At 29.2% G+C, this 22,121-nt stretch overlaps 1 protein-coding gene across 4 annotated transcripts in view; it reads right to left on the bottom strand.

Moving 5' to 3' along the window:
• The window catches only part of LOC113377052 (glycerol kinase-like), a 42,481-nt gene that overhangs the window by 10,468 nt on the left and 9,892 nt on the right, over positions 1-22,121 (bottom strand). For 3 of the 4 annotated variants that reach the window (XM_026617226.1, XM_026617224.1, XM_026617227.1), the window contains exons 3-14: positions 21,843-21,999; positions 21,634-21,735; positions 20,962-21,179; positions 20,756-20,854; positions 20,572-20,688; positions 20,230-20,422; positions 19,420-19,597; positions 18,760-18,873; positions 18,598-18,689; positions 18,245-18,388; positions 18,079-18,165; positions 17,822-18,005 (exon numbers count right to left, since the gene is read on the bottom strand). In XM_026617226.1, coding sequence (XP_026473011.1) covers positions 17,911-18,005; positions 18,079-18,165; positions 18,245-18,388; positions 18,598-18,689; positions 18,760-18,873; positions 19,420-19,597; positions 20,230-20,422; positions 20,572-20,688; positions 20,756-20,854; positions 20,962-21,179; positions 21,634-21,735; positions 21,843-21,999 — 1,596 coding nt within the window. In that variant the 3' untranslated portion in view covers positions 17,822-17,910. Of the gene's footprint in view, positions 1-17,821; positions 18,006-18,078; positions 18,166-18,244; positions 18,389-18,597; positions 18,690-18,759; positions 18,874-19,419; positions 19,598-20,229; positions 20,423-20,571; positions 20,689-20,755; positions 20,855-20,961; positions 21,180-21,633; positions 21,736-21,842; positions 22,000-22,121 lie in introns of those variants that run through there. The other variant, XM_026617228.1, reaches the window with a different exon arrangement.

Genomic DNA, 22,121 nt, shown 5'->3' with positions numbered 1-22,121 from the left:
AGCGTCCTGCTCACAATCATAACAGAAAAAAACAAGGTAAATACTACGTCAATATTTTATTCACATTTTAACATATATTTACATATTTTTACTGTTTTTTGCTACAATAAAATTCTTGCTTTTGAATATAAAAACTAAAAATTATTAAAAAATTGCTACAATTTTGTTAATTAAAGTTAGTTAACTTTAACCTATACTGCGGACAGTATGTTGATGAACCTCAAAGCCGTAATTAAATTAATTTTCTTGACGACGTGAAGAAGGTAATCGTCATCCTCCATTGAATTAGCGAAGCTGCGACAACCATAGATCCCCACCTTGGTTGCTCACCTCATCGCAGTCCCCATTCGGATAAAAACTATGTGAGAAATGCTCACCGACACAAAGGCTCATCGTTCCGAACCTTCAAAATCTATCTAAGCACACAAGTCAAATCGAAGATGCTTGACCCTTATATTCATCCTGGAATCGGTGGATTTTGCTTCCGATTATGGAGCAAATTTAGGCAATGGTATAGGGCAAGTCATACTTTCTTGAACTGTCAGAAATCCCATGCCTTATCTCAAAAATTCAAATACATCCACAAGTGAGGACCAACAAAGTTTCAATCGATTTTCACAACCAGCATGGTGATGATAAGTCTTTAGAACCAGCAACAATTATACCGATCCATGTCCCATATCCAATCCATTCGACTATGTGCATTCCTCTGGATTTGAAGTTATTAGTAGGAAACATAAATGTGGAGTAGACTTCACCATTGTACTTTTTAAATGTAATAATTTTAGTTTTTTTCACTTTATATAAAAATATTGAAAAATATTCTCTTTTTTGAAAATATATTTATAAAAATATTTTTTATGTGATGTACATTTGTTTTATTTCGTTGTCATGAATACTAGATTTCAGTTTAAAGCAATAAAAACAAGTATTTCAATTTATTGCCTTAAACTGAAATCTAGTATTCATGTCAACGAAATAAAACAAATGTACATCTCATAAAAAATATTTTTATAAATATATTTTCATAAAAGAGAATATTTTTATATAAAGTGAAGAAAACTAAAATTATTACATTTAAAAAGTACAATGGTGAAGTCTACTCCACATTTCTTTTTTCAACTAATAACTTCAAATCCAGAGGAATGCACATAGTCGAATAGATTGGATTGGGACATGGATCGGTATAATTGTTGCTGGTTCTAAAGACTTATCATCACCATGCTGGTTGTGAAAATCGATTGAAACTTTGTTGGTCCTCACTTGTGGATGTATTTGACTTTCTGAGGTCAGACATAGGATTTCTGATGGTTCAAGAAAGTATGACTTGTCCAATGACATTATCTGCATTTACCCCTTAATCGGAGGCGAAATCCACCGATAACAGGTTGAATATAAAAGTCAAGCATCTTCGATTTTATGCGTGTGGATAGATGGAATTTGACGTTCCGATCGATGGGCCTTTGTGTCGGTGAGCATTTCTCGCATTGTTTTTATCCGAATGGGAACTGCGATGAGGTGAGCAACCAAGGTGGGGATCTATGGTTGTTGCAGCTTCGCTAATCCAATGGAGGACGACGATTACCTTCTTCACGTGGTCAAGAAAACTTATTTAATTTCGGCTTCGAGGTTCATCACCATACTATTCATACCATAGACTTAAGTCAGTAAACTTTAATTTATATCAAGTATTAATAAAATTGGAGCAATTTTTTTAATAATTTTTAGTTTTTATATTCAAAAGCAAGAATTTTATTGTAGTAAAAAGCGAGTAAAAAATTGTAAAACATATATTAAAATATGAATAAACTATTGACGTAGTATTTATCTTCTTTTTTCTATTATGGTTGTGAGCAGGGCGCTAGTGACGTCACCGGGTAAACGAGCGTTGCTGAGAACCGTCGAATAACTACGATAGCTACGTAAGCTCACCATAGACCTTATTCATATGTATTATTTTATATTATTGAGGTCTACGGAACTCACCCGCTGACGTCACTATCGACTTCTATCTTTTGACACTTTTTGATATGGAAACATATGAGAACTGGCAGTCCATGTCTTATAAGGTTTATGATTTTTTTCGACAAATGCTTTATACTTTTTATCATATCTCTATATGACCTCTTCAATTCGATATTTCTTTACTATTTGCTTTATATATTTTTATTAATGTTGTGCTATCCTTAAATTTATTGTTTACGATTTTTAAATTATTTTTGTCACAAACTTAATATTTATAATGAAGATAAAGTTTAGGAAAGTTCAAATACTTGTTTTTATAATCTTAAACAGAAATCAAGTATTTAAATTTATCGTAGTTATTACTGTAAATCTAGTTAATATTCATTATGTTGCAAAAATAATATAAAACTTTATATAATAAATTTGCGAACAACATAAAATTAACAAGCATTTGTAATGTAAATAATATGTAAAGTAAATTTCATAGATTATAGATTAAAATTTAATAGATTATGAATACCATCTCAATAAATTCTCAAATACTCAATATCTATTTTTTTCAAAATTAAAAAAAAAAAATCAAATATTTAAATTTTCGGTACGGAAAGTTTCAACAATTTGCCTTAAGGAACAATGCCATGCACAACTAGTTGATCTATATTTTCAAGTAAAAATTGATATCATTGTATATACAATGATGTAATAGTAAGCCAATTATTTGTTCAATTCAATTCCGCTACAAAAATGGAATAATAGTCTATTTATTACATTACGATAAATTTTGTATTAAATTGCGTCTGAAAATCTAATTGAACGTTATCTGAAAATATTATATCATTAAAAAATCAGTGATTGCTACTAAACAAACATATTATGAAGTACCACGCCTTTAAAAACATTACTTGAAAATAATTTCAAGTATGTACATTTCGCAAATTATACGAAAAAAAATCAGTTTTATAATTCAGTATATAATCAGTTTGCTTTAACCAAGATAACATTTCCCAAAAGTGTTAATTCCATTTATGAATGACTACTCTACTACCGACTGATGCAAAATTTGATTCGAACTTGAACCATAACGGTACGGAACTATAAAAACTGCATTTCACTTTCACTATTGGCCTATGACGGAGTTATTTCGAGGTCTAGAATAATCAGTTCATTGCATGTAGCGTGATTTTTACTAATTACAATCACGTAATGACCTCATGCTTTATTCATAATTGAAACCGTGACCGAACGAACTATTTCGTGTGGTTCCTTCTGAATCATTATTATTATACGTTGATTCAATAGCGCTCTTTGTTGTTTGAAGAAGGACGCATCTTAATAGCAAGAGCGTTGGTAGAAAATATCACTTCTTAGTGATAAAGAAATTTGTAAAAAAAATTGGAATTAAATTTGATTAAAACATCATGGCCAAAAAGTTAATAAAAAGCCATGGCATTGAACGTCTCAGAAGAAAATGACCCCTTTTTGATATCCTTTAGTAATCCTATAATATGAACAATTACTCGTAGGCTTTATTTAAATTTTTTCACATCAGGACTACATCTATAAGCCAAACATATCCAACATGGAATCGGATCACCACTGGGTGACCTTTCGACCTTTTTTCCTTATTTAATAAACCATTAAAATTACTGAATGTTGTTTATAACGACAGATTGTCATTCACAAATGTAAATAAAAAAAAATCGATCAAAAATATTGACTTTATTTTACATCTAATGATTCAGCTAACAATTCTTGACTATCGATTCCAGGAGTTCCACTACATACCATATGCAGAAATTATTGTTAACCCTCTATGGACCGAATTTTTGTTTTCCATATAAAAAAGTTAGGAGAACAAAAAATCAGTAATTATAAGCCTATTTATGCAAATGAAGAGCAAAAAAATTCTGCTTAACCAAATTTTTTGGTATTAATGAACTACGTGATTTTCAGGTCACATCGGCCTATAATATTTGCACTTCTGTGTATGAAAATGTTACTTCAGGTTGAAAAACCTAGCAAAGGTCAGAAATATTAATATTGGTTGTCTTGACATCGTTACAGAATTAAGATTTATGCGTCATATTATAAAAAAGCCATAACTATTTGGTTCTTTTTTATTAAATTTGTATGTAACAATCAGAATAAAGTAAAGTAATTCTATGAGCTACAGTGAGAACATAATCTCTTTGTCGCAAAATCATTGATTGGGCATAAGAACTATATTGGATTTACTAGCACGACCCCAAAGTTCAATGCCATAAGTCCAAATACGCCTAATTATAGTTTTGTAAACTAAGATTTTGTTTACAAGTGGAAGTTTCGATTTGTGCCCTAAGAGCCAGTACAGGTCTTTAATTGTTTGCTTCGTCTGTCTAATTTTAGCTAAAATGTGGACTTTCCAAGTTAATTATTTGGTCAAATAATGTCAAAAAATTGGAATGTGACCTGAAAAGTTACGAAGGCCATAAAGGGTTTAACAAATAATTAAAACGAACCTGTGCTAATAAAGTATTATTATATTGAAAATCTTTTTTTTTCGAATATTTTGTTGCAAAATACATTCCACCCTGTTTTACACAGTCAATAATTGTTTTAAATGATTAAATTTGAAACAATTTCAAATGTAATATTAAAAATCTCATTCCATCCATTTACCAAATGTCTATAATCAATAAATATTATTACATACAAAATTATTCACAACGATAATGAGAAATTGAGAGAAAATAATATAATATTACAAGTAATTTGAAGTTCATGCATATACATACAAAAATAGATGTTTAATTCATGCAAGTTCTCCAGAAAATGCATTTTTAACTTCTCGAAGAAAAAGCTTGTTTTCGAAAAAAATCCATGCTAAATCCTCAATTTATGTTTTCACGACATTTCAAGTAAATCTGAATCGTTTTCGACCAAATTTTGAAAAAGTTTAAAAAACCAAGATTTGAAATTGTTCGAAAGATATCAGGAGACCGTGCTGATCAATTACAGGCAAATATTGTCGGGTCATTTCTTCGTAATTAAAAGTCAAATTTTTTTGGCGGATTCAATGAATCTTAACATGGCGATATAGTTCATGGTCTTAATCATAGGTTCTCAAATTTTTTTGTATCGTTTTTACATATTTACACGACTTTTTTTATAAATTTATAACTGTACTAAATATTTAAAGTAAAAGTACATATTAATTTTATACGTTCATTAACTGAATTTAAAATAACAACAAAGGAATAAAATAAATGAAAAGAAAATGTTTAATTATTAATTATTACCATTTGGCAACAATTTTGTAAGGTTTAATCTTACATCACCAGACTAATGATATCCGGGATTAGCCGGAGGTAATTTTAGGCAAATTATTTGATTTTAATAATAAGAACAAATTTTGTTTACATTTCTATGGGTTCCGTACCCCCGTTTATCCAATAGAATGCGACGCGGCGCTTACGCGCTTCGAAAGTTAGTCTCTACGCAGCTAACGCAATGATGTTGCTTTGAAAAAAGTTCAAAATTTCCAAAATATTTCAAAATATAAAAAGAATTTTTTTTCAGAATCACTCAGCTTCTTGAGACACCAACTTCAAGAAGACTGAAGAAGAAGCTGTCCAATGATAATATTCACGACCTTGAGAACTACCATATAGTTGCATATATGAAGAGTATTGATAATTTCACTAATTGGAGTTTATCTTCAACTATGGATATAATATTAATCACAGTAATTCATATGTGTATTTAAAAGTGTGTGCGTATGTGTGTGAGTGAATGATATAAGCCAAATAGCTCATAGAATTATACTGTATTCTGATTGCTATTGAAAAAAAGATAATAATAATAATTGAAATTCACAGTATTTTTTCGAAAATTTTAAAATTTTAAATGATCTATTTTTTTTAAGTTTTTTTTTTTAAAAAAAAGAATTTTGTTAAATATTTTAATTTTTGGTACGGGAAGTTCCAGCAATTTGCCTTAAGGCACGATGCCATGCGCACCACTAGTTGCAAGTTCTATATAAAAATACACAAAAAGCAATTTCATTATTGAATGAGCATAAACGATGTTTTGGTAACAAAGTGCCAATAACTAAGACTAACAAGTTAATACAAAGACGGACGTTCCGACAACAAGAACATATTGTTCATACCCTCTCATTATTATCTCCTCATTAACATTTTGAGTAAATGAATTACATGCACCGAGTTTAATATCGTCGGTACGTTAATCGAAACAAAAATGCGTCAAGTGTCAGCGATACAAAAGTATCACTCCATATAAAAGTCTGTACAAACAATTTCATCCCACATTGAAGGCATTACACTCGATGAAGTTAGTATTCGAGGCGCCAGGCAAGCGGTGCAGTGCATACATCACATCACAACAGAGACGGATCCAATAGAAAGCGAATATGGTAACGATATTCGATATTATCATTGCGCGCTCATTAATAATGCATAGACTTATTGGAAAAATGACACTAGGTTAGTTGACATATGTTTTTTTATTATTAACTTCCCGTAGGGTAAGTTATAGTAATCGCAAAAAAATCGAAAATGAAAATTTTTATATATCTTTACGTTTCAGAGGTTTCTGAACATTTTGGCATACCTTAGAAAAAATGGATGTATGTGTGTGTGTGTGTGTGTATGTATGTATGTGTGTGTATGTATGTGCGGATACAAATTTTCGTCGACGATTTCGGGAACACGGATCAACCGATTTGAATAATTCAAAAAACATTCGATTCGTACTGATAAGGAGACGTGCTGATTAGTTTTTGGAGAAGTTAGGTCTAGCCGTTCCGAAGATACGGGGCAAAAAGTGCCGAAAACGGTAACTCAGTTTTTAAGAGAACGGAGCGTCCGATTTGAATAATTCAAAAAACATTTTACTTGTATTGGCAAGATGAAGAGTTGATAAAATTTTCATGAAGGCAGGTCTAGCGGTTTCGGAGATATAATAAAAAGTAAAAAAAAATGCCATTCGGCGGTTAAAAATGATGATTAGACATATGCACATCAAATTATCAGATATTGTATAGAAATTTTAACAATAAGTATAATTTTTTTTTACATTTCTATGGGTTCCGTACCAATGTTTATGCGTTAGACGGCGGCGCGGCACTTGCGCTGTGACAATTCGTCTCTATGCAGTTCAAGCACTACGATTGCTTTAAAAAAAGTTCAGAATTTCCAAAATATGTCAAAATGAAGAAAACATTTTTCTTTTCAAAAAAATAGTTTGTTTTCAAAAAAAAAAATTTTTCTTTCAAAAAAAATTTTTTTTTCAAATAAAATTTTTTTTTCAAAAAAAGTAATCTTTTGTCATATTCCTAGTTTCTCAATAATTATTTCGAAGTAATTTTTTTTCAAAAATGTTAATCGTTTTTAAAAAAAAATAATAATTTTTGGTACGGGAAGTTCCCGCAATTTGCCTTAAGGCACGATGCCCTAATTGCCTTAAGACAGAATTCCACTTACAGCTAGTTATATAATGATCTAACATGTACACTGACTAAGACCTCACACTATTACTCGTTACTTGATATGTACATACATAATTTATTGACACACATCAGAATATATATAGCAGCAATGCATCATATGTTATGATTTAACATCTTATTACTATCTCTAAAATATATGTTAGTTATATACACATGAGAATCATTTTGTTTTTTTTTTAATAACAATCTGTCACACTTAGGACATTCAGCAATTGTTCTGACTTTATTATTTGGATTTTTGAATGGATGGCAACCCAGTAGTTGTCCAGTTCAGTTATGACTAATTATCTATACTCGAAGTATTTGCTGACATTTTTATTATATATGCAACTATACCTACGAGAGACACGCCAAGCCAAACTATATCCTGATCGACCCATAACTGCAATTTGAGCACAATAATTCATTAAGAACGAATACATTGTATTTGTAAGAGAATTATTATAATTATTATTATTATAAGAGAATTATTATAATATCTAATAACTTTTCTCATGATTGAAATGTGATTCTTCTTTGGAGAACTGTTAATCTATTTCGTTTTTTTGTCTCACATATTATATGTCATGCCGATTGAGATAAAATGTATTGCAATATTTATAGGACATTATGAGAGTATAATACTCATGGTAAAAAACTCACATATATCACCCACCTACTATAATTCACCTTAACCTATCACTACTGCTTGATATCAAGCTGTTCACGGTATGTATCAAACTAGGTACTAGCAATTGCTTATTAATGTGAAAAAAATGGGTAGCCTTTCTTATAATTTTATTATTGAGTTATAACAGAGGTTGCTATGATAGAATAAAAATGTGCAGATGAGAAATGAACACTTTAGTACACATAATTTTATGATACTCCAGATCTCTAAAAGATAGATCATTTATTGTATAAATTAGTTAAGCTAGTTAATTAATATTATGACCAGAAAGAAGAATTCATTAACTTCCCGTAGGGTAAGTTATAGTAATCGTAAAAAATCGAAAATGAAAATTTTTATATATCTTTACGTTTCAGAGGTTTCTGAATATTTTGGCATACCTTAGAAAAAATGCATGTATGTGTGTGTGTGTGTGTATGTGTGTGGGTGCGTGTGTGTATGTGTGTTCGGATACAAATTTTCTTCGACGATTTCGGGGAACACGGATGAAGCGATTTGAATAATTCAAAAAACATTCGATTCGTATTGATAAGGAGACGTGCTGATTAGTTTTTGGCGAAGGCAGGTCCAGCCGTTCCGAAGATATGGGGCAAAAAGTGCCAAAAACGGTAACTCACTTTTTAAGAGAACGGAGCGTCCGATTTGAATAATTCAAAAAACATTTTACATGTATTAACAAGATGAAAAACTGATCAAATTTTCATGAAGGCAGGTCTAGCGGTTTCGGAGATCTAGTAAAAAAAGTAGAAAAAAATGCCATCTGGCGGTTAAAAATGATCATTATACATATGCACATCAAATTATCAGACATTTTATAGAGATTTTAACAATAAGTATAAATTTTGTTCACATTCCTATGGGTTCCGTACCAATGCTTATCCGTTAGACGGCGGCGCGGCGCTTACGCGCTTCGATATTTCGTCTCTATGCAGTTAAAGCAGTACGATTGCTTTGAAAAAAAGTTCAGAATTTCCAAAATATTTCGAAATACACTTTTCTTCAAAAAGTCTTTTTTTCAAAAAAAGTAAATTTTTGTCAAAAATTGATAGTATCTCAAAAATCTAATTTTTCAGAGTAAATTTTTTTCAAAAATGTTAATCTTTTAAAAAAAAATTAATTTTTGGGAAAATTACGGAAAGTTCCAGCAATTTGCCTTAAGGCACGATGCCATGCGCCCCACTAGTTTATTTATTTTATGTTATTTCAAATATTGAACATTATAGAATGATATACAGCTTATCAGATAAGTGTAAAATTTAAATTTAAATTATGTAAACTATGTAAATGCCTAGTTTGAAAATAAGAGGCTAAATAAATTAATATATAAAAAAAAGCAGAGATTGCTCACTGTTAACACAACCCTGACTTTCCTATATAATCCACCTCTATCTTTATCTTTTTTTCAATTGGACATTGATCAATTCATTTCGGAGAAAAACTCGCTGAGCTAGTTAATAATTTTCAATTATAAAACATCGCATTCTGGAAGTATCTTCGACTGCAGTTTTCTAAACCTATAACACACGATTCTCTCTATATTTCACGGTTTAATAATATATCTTTCGCATGTATGTATGTACCGTACCCTTCAACCGAGTCAGCACAACGCGGCTTTCAACGCAGAAAATACAACAATAGCAGGTAAAGGTGTCTTTTATTACCCGCTTGGAAAAGGATGGGGTCAAATTATGTACTTGTTAATACGAAAAATAAATACATAAATCCTTAAGTAAATAATTTAAACGAAAAGAAAATAAAAGAACTTATTTTATGAAGGTTTGTGTAATATTTTGCACATTGTTACCTATGTTTCAACAGTCAGTCATAATCGGGTAGCAAATAAATAAATACACACAAAATAGTGTGAAATAAAATAAAATAATTTGTATATACAAATATGCAAAAGACATGAGGAAAGTCACAATTGATTTTTTTACTTTGTTTATTTGAACAACAATTAGAACTAAGCCTCATATACTTATGTATCAGGTAACCAATGGTTGACCTATCTTTTGATGTATTTTGTTATTACAATTTCTATAATACTGATGATTTTTAAATTAATACAGCAATGTTTGGGAAGGGCTAGTTTCCCTTGGAAACATATTTCCATCTATATTTTCAAATAAAAACCGATGTCACTACTACTTGACATCAGGCTGGCCGTGATGGGTTTCAATTTATAAACGATGCTGTTGATCGTTAGTTTCTTTATCATAATTTTAATTGAGACAAAATTGTTATTTTTAAATAATGGATATATTTCAAGACAAAAATCAGTTATATTATTATATGATAGCTATTTTTGAGTTAATTTTGCTACAAAATATTTCTATAAATATATCTATTAACAAATAATATAATCCTGTGCAACAACATTAATAAATGATATATGTATATGTTTAGTGTTATTTAGTAATTTGAAATGGATATTTAGTTAGAAAAAAATATTTCATTTTGATTATGTATATATTATATTGATAAGTAATTTTTTTTAATTACAATCTTTGTGTGTTAAATAATTTAGCATCTAGTAACAATGATGAATAATAACATAAATTTAAATAAAAAAGAGTACAAAATCAAGGATAGTATTTTCATTAAAATGATATCCGTCGTATGATGATTTAATATAAAATAAAAGCAAATAATAATATTAATAAAATTAATAAATAATAATATTAATAAAATTGATAAATAAAATAAATACAATTTCTGAATAATAAAAAGAATACTAGCAAAATTATAAAGTGGAATAAAAACAATAAGTTACAGATAATAATAAATATAACAAAATAATAACATTAGAAATAATAAGATAATATAATAATAATAATAATGATGATAATTAATATAAATGGCTATTTATGAGATCATTGGGTAATTTTTCGTTTTAGTCTGGTTGGGTAATACTTTCTGTGCCAAGCAATTTGGATAAGTAAAATAAAAAAATTAAATAAAGAACAAAATATAATCGGGGTAGTACAGATATCCTGTAATAATTTAATTTAACCTTCTGTTTGGTTATACTTTCTAGTTGTGATAATATTTTCATATTTCAAATTGGCATTTTTAATTTCACAATAATTACCCTGAAGAGTTTTTTCACCTGGAAACATATTTTTGATCGATTTTGCTATGAATTCTGAATTAAGACTTACGATCTGCAATTATAAATTACATATTTTCAATTATGTACATATATATAATATCTATAACATGTTTAGATACTCGTGTATTAATAATATACAAATTTTTTGCTGCAAAATAACTTGAGAAATCAACGTGACATATTATAAAAATTGGCTGTAATGTGTAAACATGTGGCGCACAGGTGTGTGTCATATTAATTACAGGTATATGTCCTCAGTCATGGCAATATTATACATATGATGTGCAAATAAATAACTCATATTAATGATAAATAATACATAGAAATTTGAAATACTTAAAAGTTTGAAAACAAGACTATATTATGAACTACAGAATTCCATATTGTAGTACAAAAGACATAACATCCAAAAGTCATACTTTAATCCAGCGGTTTCCAACCTGTGGGGCGCAAGGCTGTTCCAAGGGAGGCGCGTACATCTTATTCCAGAATACAATTTTTGGACACAACATTTTTGAGATGATATTACATAATATTGCATATTAATTTGAAGTCTGATATCAGTTGAGTATTTATAAAATTAAATTGTTGAAAAATCTAAGGGCGGCGCAACAATCCTTTTTATTAGAGCAGGGCAAAAAGGTTGGAAACCGCTGCTTTAATCATTCCTCATATTATCAAAAATGATTATATGTAGGCACATATAATACTTCAATTATTGTTTATTAGCAACTAATCCATCAATAACCATATCATATGGTACATATGTAATTGTTAATATGTAATATGTAATTATTAATATTAGTAAATTAAAAAGTGGATAATCATATTGGGATGGTGGAATCGATTTCTGGTAATGTGACCAATTATAAGGACCAAATTGATTGATCAAATGAAATTTGATAGATATTCATGTTCTTAAAAAAATCAATGAGCATTCAAAATGATAAAAATAAAAAATAATACCAGACAAACTCACACATATTATGTTTCAGCAAAACGTCTTCTCAAAATTTAAATTGAATCTGGTAGAAATGAGGCAAAATTATTTCATTACCTAACACTCTGGATTAATTTGGCTTTGGGCAATGATAATATTAATTCCATGAGCTAAATATAAATCATAACATAAGCAGCATATTAAAAACGTTATTTTACTCCAGTATAAAATGAAATGAATATACAATCTTTGTGTTAAATGTTTTCGATCTTACACCCTTTTTAAAAAAAAAAAATTAAATTTATGAATTTTGCATTTACATAAAATATGAACACTAAACTATAATTTGCTTATATCTACAATAAAATTTTCATTGTTTTACTGACAGAATATAACACTGCAAAATGCATATTACAGTTACGGATTCTTAGTACATAGTCTATATCTATGATGGAAAATGTAGATAAGATGGTAACTCCCAGTTTTATGAACAAAACTAATTTTTTTGTGTGTATAAGCTAGTATGTTTGAAATACAAAACTAGATTTTGTAGTTTTTGAGAGAACTAAGCATCCGATTTGGATGATTCAAAAAACTTTTTGCTTGTATTGACAAAACAATTGCTTTTAGAAAAAAAATTGTATATCCAAAATATTTCAGGTTTTAATTTTAATTGTTGCTAACGTTCTGAAGCTCACTTATATACTTTAAATAAAAAATTTTAAGTTTTTAATTCAGTTTCTCATAAATATTAGACAGAAAGTTACAGTATTTATTTACAATTATCTATTTGAAAACATTTAATATTCCTCGAATATTTCATTACAGTACGGGAAGTTCCAGCAATTCGCCTTAAGGCACCATGCCATACACCAGTATTAGTGGTTTTCATTTATCACGTTTTTTCCATATAAGAATGAATTTTTGGAGTTACACAGTTTTTTATGAAACCTATCTTTCGTGTAAAAACGAGGGATAGGTGTATAAAAAATCGTATTTCAAATTACAATTTAATTTAACAATAAAATAATTAATTCCAGGCCCGAATCGGGCTGAGGGGCCGACAGTTAGCGGCAGATGTGTAAAAGCATATAGAAGTTTCGTAATTTGTACAACAACAAAGGGGCGTGACTTTGATTAGAACGAGTTTGAACGACTTGTCGGACCAGTTTAGTGGATAAAATGTTGGTATTCGATCTTTTTGAATAATATAATCGAAATTGTTTACAATTTCATTGATAACTATCTCTAATTGTAATAGAAATTGAAATAATAAACTGAATTAATAAATACATTAGAATTTTAATGGAATCGGAATAAAAATAATATAAAAATACAATCGAACTGTTGTTAAATTAAATTAGAAGACAATTCGAACTTTTGTGCTAACAACGTGGTTTTTACACTGCTTGATGGATTACCTTTGAATTGAATTGAAAATAATAGAACAATACCTTGTTGTTAGAGAAATCATCTTGATAGAACATAGAAATATTAATAAAATTCTTGAAAATATATAAAGCTGAGTCTGTTTATTAGCTTCTCGTAGGGAAAGGTATAGTAATCGCAAAAAAATCGAAAATATATTTTTTTATATATTTTACGTTTCAAAGGTTTCTGAACATTTTGGCATACCTTAGAAAAATTGATTTATGTGTGTGTAATATGTATGTAGTATGTGCCTATATAATTTTCGTCCACGATTTCGAGAACACGGTTCAACCAATTTGAATGATTCGAAGAACATTCGATTCCTATTGATAAGGAGACGCGCTGATTAGTTTTTGACAAAGGCAGTTACAACCGTTTCGAAGATACGGGCAAAAAAGTGCCAAAAGTAGAAATTCCAGTTTTTGAGATAACGGAGCGTCCGATTTGAATGGTTTAAAAAGCATTTTATTTGTATTGACGAAATGAAGACTGATATGTTTTTGGAAAGGCAGACCAGTGGTTTCAGAGATCCAATAAAAAAAAGTAAAAAAAAACCATTTGGTGGTCAATAATGATCATTAGACATATGCACATTAAATTGTCAAATATTTCATATAGATTTTAATAATAAGTATAAATTTTGTTTACATTTATATGGGTTCCGTACCAATTTCGTTAGACAGCAGCGCATTTGCGCTTCGATATTTTATCTTTAAAAATTTTGAAAAAAAGCTAAACATTTTCAAAAATTTAAAAATATTGAAATAAAGTCAAATTTTTCAAAAAACTCTATTCTGTTTAAAACATTCAACATTCTCGAAAATCTAGTTTTTTCAAAGTTTTCAAAAACCTATTTTAAAAATTTTAATTTTCAGTACGGTAAGTTCCAGTAATTTGCCTTAAGGCACAATGTACAAGTAGTTTTCATTTTTAAATCAGCCCGATCATAAAAACATGTTTATTGATTCGCATTGTGCACACTATTTCAAGTAAAAGTATATTGGGAAGGGGCAGAACATTCCAAAGGATGTTCTCTTTTGAATGCGTAATGTAGATATATTTATATAACACATGAATATAATTTTATATAGTTTATCACCATGATTTCACACGTAGTTTTCGTTTGTGATATAAAAAATAATGTAAAATCAGAATTTATTTCGATCCTCATCCATTCGATTATTTGCTATGCATATAATTAGTAAATTAAAAGACAACAATCTCTATGACAACAATTTCGTCGGTTGGCAAAATCGAGTCGAATCACAGAGCATTGCGTTTCGATTGGTTAGTTTATTTATTATTCGATCTGTCTCACCACGTGTTATACTAAATAATAGAACGTCTTTCCATATTTATAAATGTCTGAATATATATGAGCGTTCATTGCACTGTGCCGCCTATTGCAAATATAAACATTTGCAATCAGTGTTGCATATCGGGGCATTTAATATCTTTTCGCGAAGCCGTTAAATAAAATACATTCGTTCCCGCATAATTTATGCAAAAATCGATGTTAGGTTATGTAGCAACCGGCGTTGTTTATTGTCGATTCTGACACGAGCCATTTGTTATTTATAAACAAATGTCACATGAAATTGACATAAGGTCAGAAGACGTACGGTGTGACACTTTATATACAAAAAACGTTGAATGACAACATTGCGCAAAAAAGGACTCACCTCGCCACATTCGGCAGCTGGAGAATTTTCGACGATGTCGTAAATGATGTGGGGTAATCCTGCCGTGCCCAGAAGGGAGAAACCAAAACCCAAATGTTCACTTCTATTTAAAACCACCAATAATTCCTCAGCCATTATGGCCGACTACATTGATCGCGCACAGACACTACAAACACATCAAACTGAACCGATACACACGCTGAAGCGATTGCGACGCCGGTCCGACGCGTACTGAGCACTTCGGCTCGAAAGCACCGCAACGTCGATAGTGACATCTGTGAGCGATCGAAGATCATAAGATAGGCGGCGCTGACGAAAGTTGGCGGAAACCGACATTTACCGAATTTATTTCAATCGTTGCTACTCGTTCAATCGCCACCGATTTTAAAATTGTAACTGTATATATTAAATAACCCTTAAATTACGATTTAGATTCGAAAATGTTGGGCCAAAGTTGTTCAAACTGGCGCGGCGTTTGTGACTATTTTCCCACACAATGTACAGTGAAAATAATTTTGTATTTTATAGTTTCGTACAAATAAATATTTTGTAATACTTGCGATCACCGTACCGGGCCATGCCCGTAATGCGTAATATTTGCTTCTGGCCCGACTATCGTACGCGGCCTATGGCCGTAATATTTACGTTTGGCCTACGTAATTGGCCGTAATATTTACGTTTGGCCTACGTAATTGGCCGACTATCGTATGCGGACTTTGCTCGTCATTGTAAGCCTAGACAATATAATGATTGTAAGTTAAGGGGTTAATAAACTGACCGTAGGGTAAGTTATAGCAATCGCAAAAATCGTAAAATGAAATTTTTTATATATTTTTACGTTTCAAACGTTTTTTAACATTTTGGCATACCTTATAATTAGATAAAATGGATGTATGTATGTGTGTCTGTTTGTATATGTGGATACAATTTTCCGTCGACGATTTCTAGAACACAAATCAACCGATTTGAATGATACAAAAAACATTCGAGTTCTATTAATAAAAACACGTGCTGATTAGTTTTTGGCCAAGGTTGGTCCAGACGTTCTGAAGGTACGAAGCAATAAGTTCCAAAATTAGTAATTCACTTTTTAAAAGAACGAAATGTCCGATTTCAATAATTCAAAAAACATTTGACTTGTATTGACAAAATGAGGAACTAATTAAATTTTTGAAAATGCAGGTCCAGCGGTTTCGTAGATTGAAAAAAAAAGTAAAAGGAAATGACATTTGGCAGTCAATTTGATCAGATCTTTTATAGAGATTGTAATAATAATTTCCTCATCTATGGTAATAGTAAATACGGACTTTGTTTATATTTCTATATTCGATATATTGTCTCTATAACAGCTCCGCAGCGCTATTGCATTGAAAAAAAATCTAAGTTTAAAAAAAAAAATGAAATACAAAAACATATTTTTTTTGAAAAAAGTCCGACTTTTTCAAAAATTTCAAAATTCACAAAAATCTTGTTATTTGAAAGTTTTAAACAATTTTAAAGCTTTTAGACATTTTATATTACGGTACGGAAAGTTCCAGCAATTTGCCCACTAAATCGAATCTATGCACCACTAGTTTTGTAATAAACAATACCCAAACATAGGAGTTTAATTCGCTCCATTACCACACTCATATCTCGAAGCCATATAAATCCATCTCATATAAAATGATATGGTTATAAAAGTACATATTTTGTAAATGCACGAAAAGCAAAAAACGCGAACTCAACATATATAGCTGTAGAATTACTATTAATGTACAGTTAAAATTCCAAACGGAGTGGTAGAAAAATAATTGTTGAAATCAAAACCACTGATGAAATTTTTCATATTTTCATAATCATTAACATTTTTCAAGAAAAATTCGACTCATCCAACGCTCGTATCTCAAATTTTGCTTGTGTCTCGAAGCAACAAATCGCTCTTTTGATTTGTATCTTGAATGTCAGATCACTCGTAAAACAGGGTACCACTGAATTAGTGTAAAAAATATCACATTAAAAAAATATACAAAAAATTTTAATTGTTTCAATCAACTTGAATAATAGTTGATTGCAATTTAACAATTTTATACTATACTATTATGATTTTAATTGCATATCAATTTTAGCTTTTCTTTTCTATAGCACTTTGAACATTTTTAGACAATTTATTAGAAATTTAATGATTTTTCTTTGACAATCGTGCAGGATTTCTTTCAGTATTTCATTTTTCATATATCTGATATTTAATGTTTCGTTTTACGAGATAACACAAATTAAGATCAATATTTTTCTTTGAACTTTAAATGCAATAAAATCATCTCAAATTTATATTTTTGAAATATTAAATTGGAGTAGCTACTTGTACGTTTTTAAAAAGATTAAGAAATTTATGTAGCGTACAAAATTTTGATTTAATAAAATAAACAAAAACCAAATTTACTTAAATTTCAAATATATTTATATGCTATATATTACAATGACACACTAAATGCATATTTATACAAAACATATTTATACATATGTGGTCATGATCTTAATTTCTACTTTTACACCTTTTTTGAAAATGCAATATCAACAAGCACCAATAATGTATGTACACATCATTTAAATGCATCATCATTATTTACGCATTGATTGAGATAATGCCAGTAAACAAAAACTGCCTATTATGTAAAGACTCGCAGGAATAGATGCTAATAATTGATAACGCTCATCTTAAAAAAAAAATGTAGTTATTATTTAAAATATTTAGAGTGCAGTATAAAATATAAATGAAATACTAATTACCAGTCATTGCTTTAGATTTCTTCATAGTTGCCCATCCTAGTGAACGCTGCACAGCCATTTTCCACTTTGTATAACGTGCATTCCTCTCTGAAATTACATTTTTTAAAATTCAATTTAATAAAATTAATTTCAAAAACATTTATAAAGCTTTTATTCTTGTTGTTACCTGCTGGTGTTGTATCAGGTAAAAATACTTCATTAGGAATAGTATCACGACATTCTAAATCTAAAGGCCAGACCTCGATGCCCTTTGCTTGACCTGCAGCCATTGCTGCGCCTAAAGCCGTTATGTCAGCTGTTTGTGCTCTATCTGTAAAACCAATTTGATTGTAAAATAAAATTGTTAGCACTTCATGATTTTAAAAGAATACAATGCTAAAATTTTAGTGCAATATGCAATTACACAAATTCTTAAAGCCAAATAAAATTCATAAATATACATGTACATGCATGAAAGTATACTTGAGAATAATATTTGCAATAAGAATGCAGTTTTTATTAACTTTTCACAATACTTACATACAGGTATTCCAACTAAATCTGCTTGTAGTTGCATCAGTAAATTATTTGATGTCATTTTTCCATCTACATGAAGTTTGGAAAGTGGGAATCTAAAATTTAATAATGACTTAATATTTTATGTTGATTTTTGAATATATTATATCAAATTTTATCACATACCCGCAGTCTTTATTCATTGCTTCCAGAATATCCCTAGTTTGGAAGCATACAGCTTCAAGAGATGCCCTAATTATGTGATTTTTAGTTGTAAATGCAGTTAATCCACATATAATCCTACAGTAAAAAAAATATATATATACTATATATACAATTGTATTAAAAAAATCCATTAATTCTATGCATGCACTGAAGAACAATTCTTCTTACTACTCTTAATTAATCCGATATCCTAATTATTCTTACTTAATCCCCATATTCTAAAACAAAACAGAATAAATTTTCATTTTATAATAAAAACAAAATAAAAATTAACAATAAATCAAAATTATATAATATACTGGTAATAGTAATGATAACTATTCAATTTATTCACAATTAATCGGTTTAAAATATTTTATTATTAATGGCTAACTATTTTCATTTAATAATCACTCATAAATATTTGACAATATAACTATGAGAGTTGAAGGCTTGGTTGCGTCTTTAGAAATAATTATTTCTATACTTAAATTTTTCAGCAAAAAATAAAATTCAAATTGAATAATTACTTCAGATTACAGAATATATATATATATATATATATATATATATATGTATATATATTAGTTGAGTAGTATATATATACTCGTATACTTATACATATACAAATCAAAATCTTACCCTCTAGCGTCTTTTCTCCAATATGGGGCATAAAGACCAGTAAATGCAGGCACAAAATAAACATCTCCAGTATTAAATACAGATTTAGCTATACTTTCAGTTTCAGTTGGAATATCTTTTATTATTCTCATATTATCCCGTAGCCATTTCATAGCCGCACCTGCTACAGCAACAGACCCTGCAGCATTGATTAGTTAGTTGAGTAAAGTAAGTCAATAAAAAAAACTAACAGCGTAAGAAGTGTTAATATTGATGTGGATCATGACAATGATCATGATTGTAAAAATAAAATAAATCCTGAGAAATAATCGATATCATACAAACATGAACACGTTTTGATTCCGCTGATGGAACACATTGACAATTAACTTATGATAAAGACATGATAGTCGTCTTAATTTTTTTTTAAATACTGATCTCATTTAGTTATTTTTATATTATTTCTCATTTATTTGCTATTATATTATTTTTCTCATTGTTTTTGTTTTGTAACATACTCCTAGTAAGTTCTCTGCTGAATGTATCTATTAATATCTAATCAAGACGTCGTTTTCTTTTTCATATATATTGTTAACAATCTTTAATCATCCTTTTCTATGAACAGATTGAAGAATAAAAGAATTTGAAGAACAAAATATGAAAAATTTGAAGTGTTAATATTGTAGTGTTAAAACATTAATATTCCATATTCACTCTAAATTGCTAATCTCAGCATAAATTTAAAATATCTACTGAATTAAGAATTATAATAAATAATTTTGAAACATAAGCCTGAAAATCGAAGAATAAAACTAAGCTACATAAATATACCTTCCAATGCATACACAGGATCAGCATTCTTTCCCATTTTATAAGCAACAGTTGTCACTAACCCATGCATACTATTTACTCTGTCTTTCCCAGTATTATATAATAAAAAACATCCACTTCGATAAGTATTTTTTGCCTGACCCCTTTTAAAACATTTATGGCCCACTAGAGCTGATTGTTGATTACCTAAAATCTATATGACTATTATTTCTATTAGCCTATTTCTGTTTGATGTAAAACAGTTTTGTACAAATACAACAATTTATGTAAATGCTGATATGAGCAAAAACCTGATATCAAACAAGCCTTTTGCATAAATTATTAAGTAACAATGCTACTTACAGCACTAATTTTAATTCCTTGTAAAGGAGATCCATCATTCACTGTTCCAACAATTTCAGAACTGCTTATAATTTTCGGCAGAATGGATTTATCTATACCAAAAGCTCTTAGCAAAACCTGAATATTTAATATAAATTAACTCTCAATTATTAAACTTTAGAATAAATGAAAATATATCACTTACAGGTTCCCAATTTAATGTCGCTATATTCATCAACAATGTTCTAGAAGCATTTGTTACATCAGTCACATGCTTACCTCCATTTGGTCCACCAGTTATGTTCTTAAAGTTCAAAGGATATATTATATTTTTAGCTAAATTACAACATTATAATTTACATAAATATATATCAAATCTATCTCTTCTATCTAACTACAAATGAAACTAACCCAGACAATCCAGCTGTCCATTGTACCGGCCATACATAAATTTTCTTTACAAGCTTTTCTAACATTTGAAACATTGTCAATTAGCCAGCGAAGTTTCAAAGCACTAAAATAAGGTGATACTGGAAGACCAGATATTTGTTTGAAATGATTTTTATTTTGATCAGGTAAACGAGCTAGTACTAAATCCACAGTCCGGTCTGTTCTGATGTCATTCCACACTAGAATGAAAAACAAATGTTTACAATAAAAAAAATTATATACCTATTGACTTTGATGGTATGCACGATCAAAATGAAATAAAACTTAGGTTGATAAGACAGTCGGAAGTAAGGTTACAGACCTATTTTGGCATACTTTGAATGAAAGCAATTTGGAATAACTACACTACATCATATATAATGTGGCATGAAAGGACTATAATGTTTCTAGAAAGTACTAGAAGAAGTTTAATTAAAATATGTTATTTCTAATTATTTCATCTGAAACATTTTATATTTTTATATTATTTCCTATAAAAGTAAAATTTGAATCAAGGTTTCTTATTATAACAATGTACTGATTTTATGTTTCAGTGTTTTACTGATCATTAGTTTATCAAAGATTTTAAACCACTATTAAATATTCATGAAAGTTTACCGAGTAGTCATTCAGATGTATGAATATAAAACTTACCTATAGCATTATGTAATGGTCTGCCTGTTACTTTATCCCAAACTATGGTTGTTTCACGTTGATTTGTAACGCCTAGTGCAACAATATCTTTCACAGTATATTCTAAAAAATAAAAAGAATAAATAGAAAGAAAGAAATTAACAACATAAGGTAAAAAAGTTTAATATAAATATGCTTATAAATAACTTATTACTTATAATGCTTATTACCATATTCTGGAAGTCTTTCACAAACTTTGCTAACACAAGTATTAACAGCACGCAATATTTCTATCGGACATTGTTCAGCCCAGCCATCATGCGGTGTTATTAATGTGATATCGATACTCTCAGCTATTAGTTCTTCAGTATGTCTTGCTCGAAATACCTACAGAAAAATAATATTAAGGTCATTTATAATAATTTTATTTATATATTTAAGCATAAAATTTTAATAAAGATAACTTTGCATGTAGTAAATACATAAATATATTTTCACTAAAAGTAAGA

Source organism: Ctenocephalides felis, unplaced genomic scaffold, assembly GCF_003426905.1.
Source record: "Ctenocephalides felis isolate EL2017-DRISC unplaced genomic scaffold, ASM342690v1 CF-g0.4_SCAFFOLD_01886, whole genome shotgun sequence".
NCBI classification, from domain to species: domain Eukaryota; kingdom Metazoa; phylum Arthropoda; class Insecta; order Siphonaptera; family Pulicidae; genus Ctenocephalides; species Ctenocephalides felis.
Note: the sequence above shows the minus strand (reverse complement) of the source record. Positions and strands in the feature narration are given on the sequence as shown.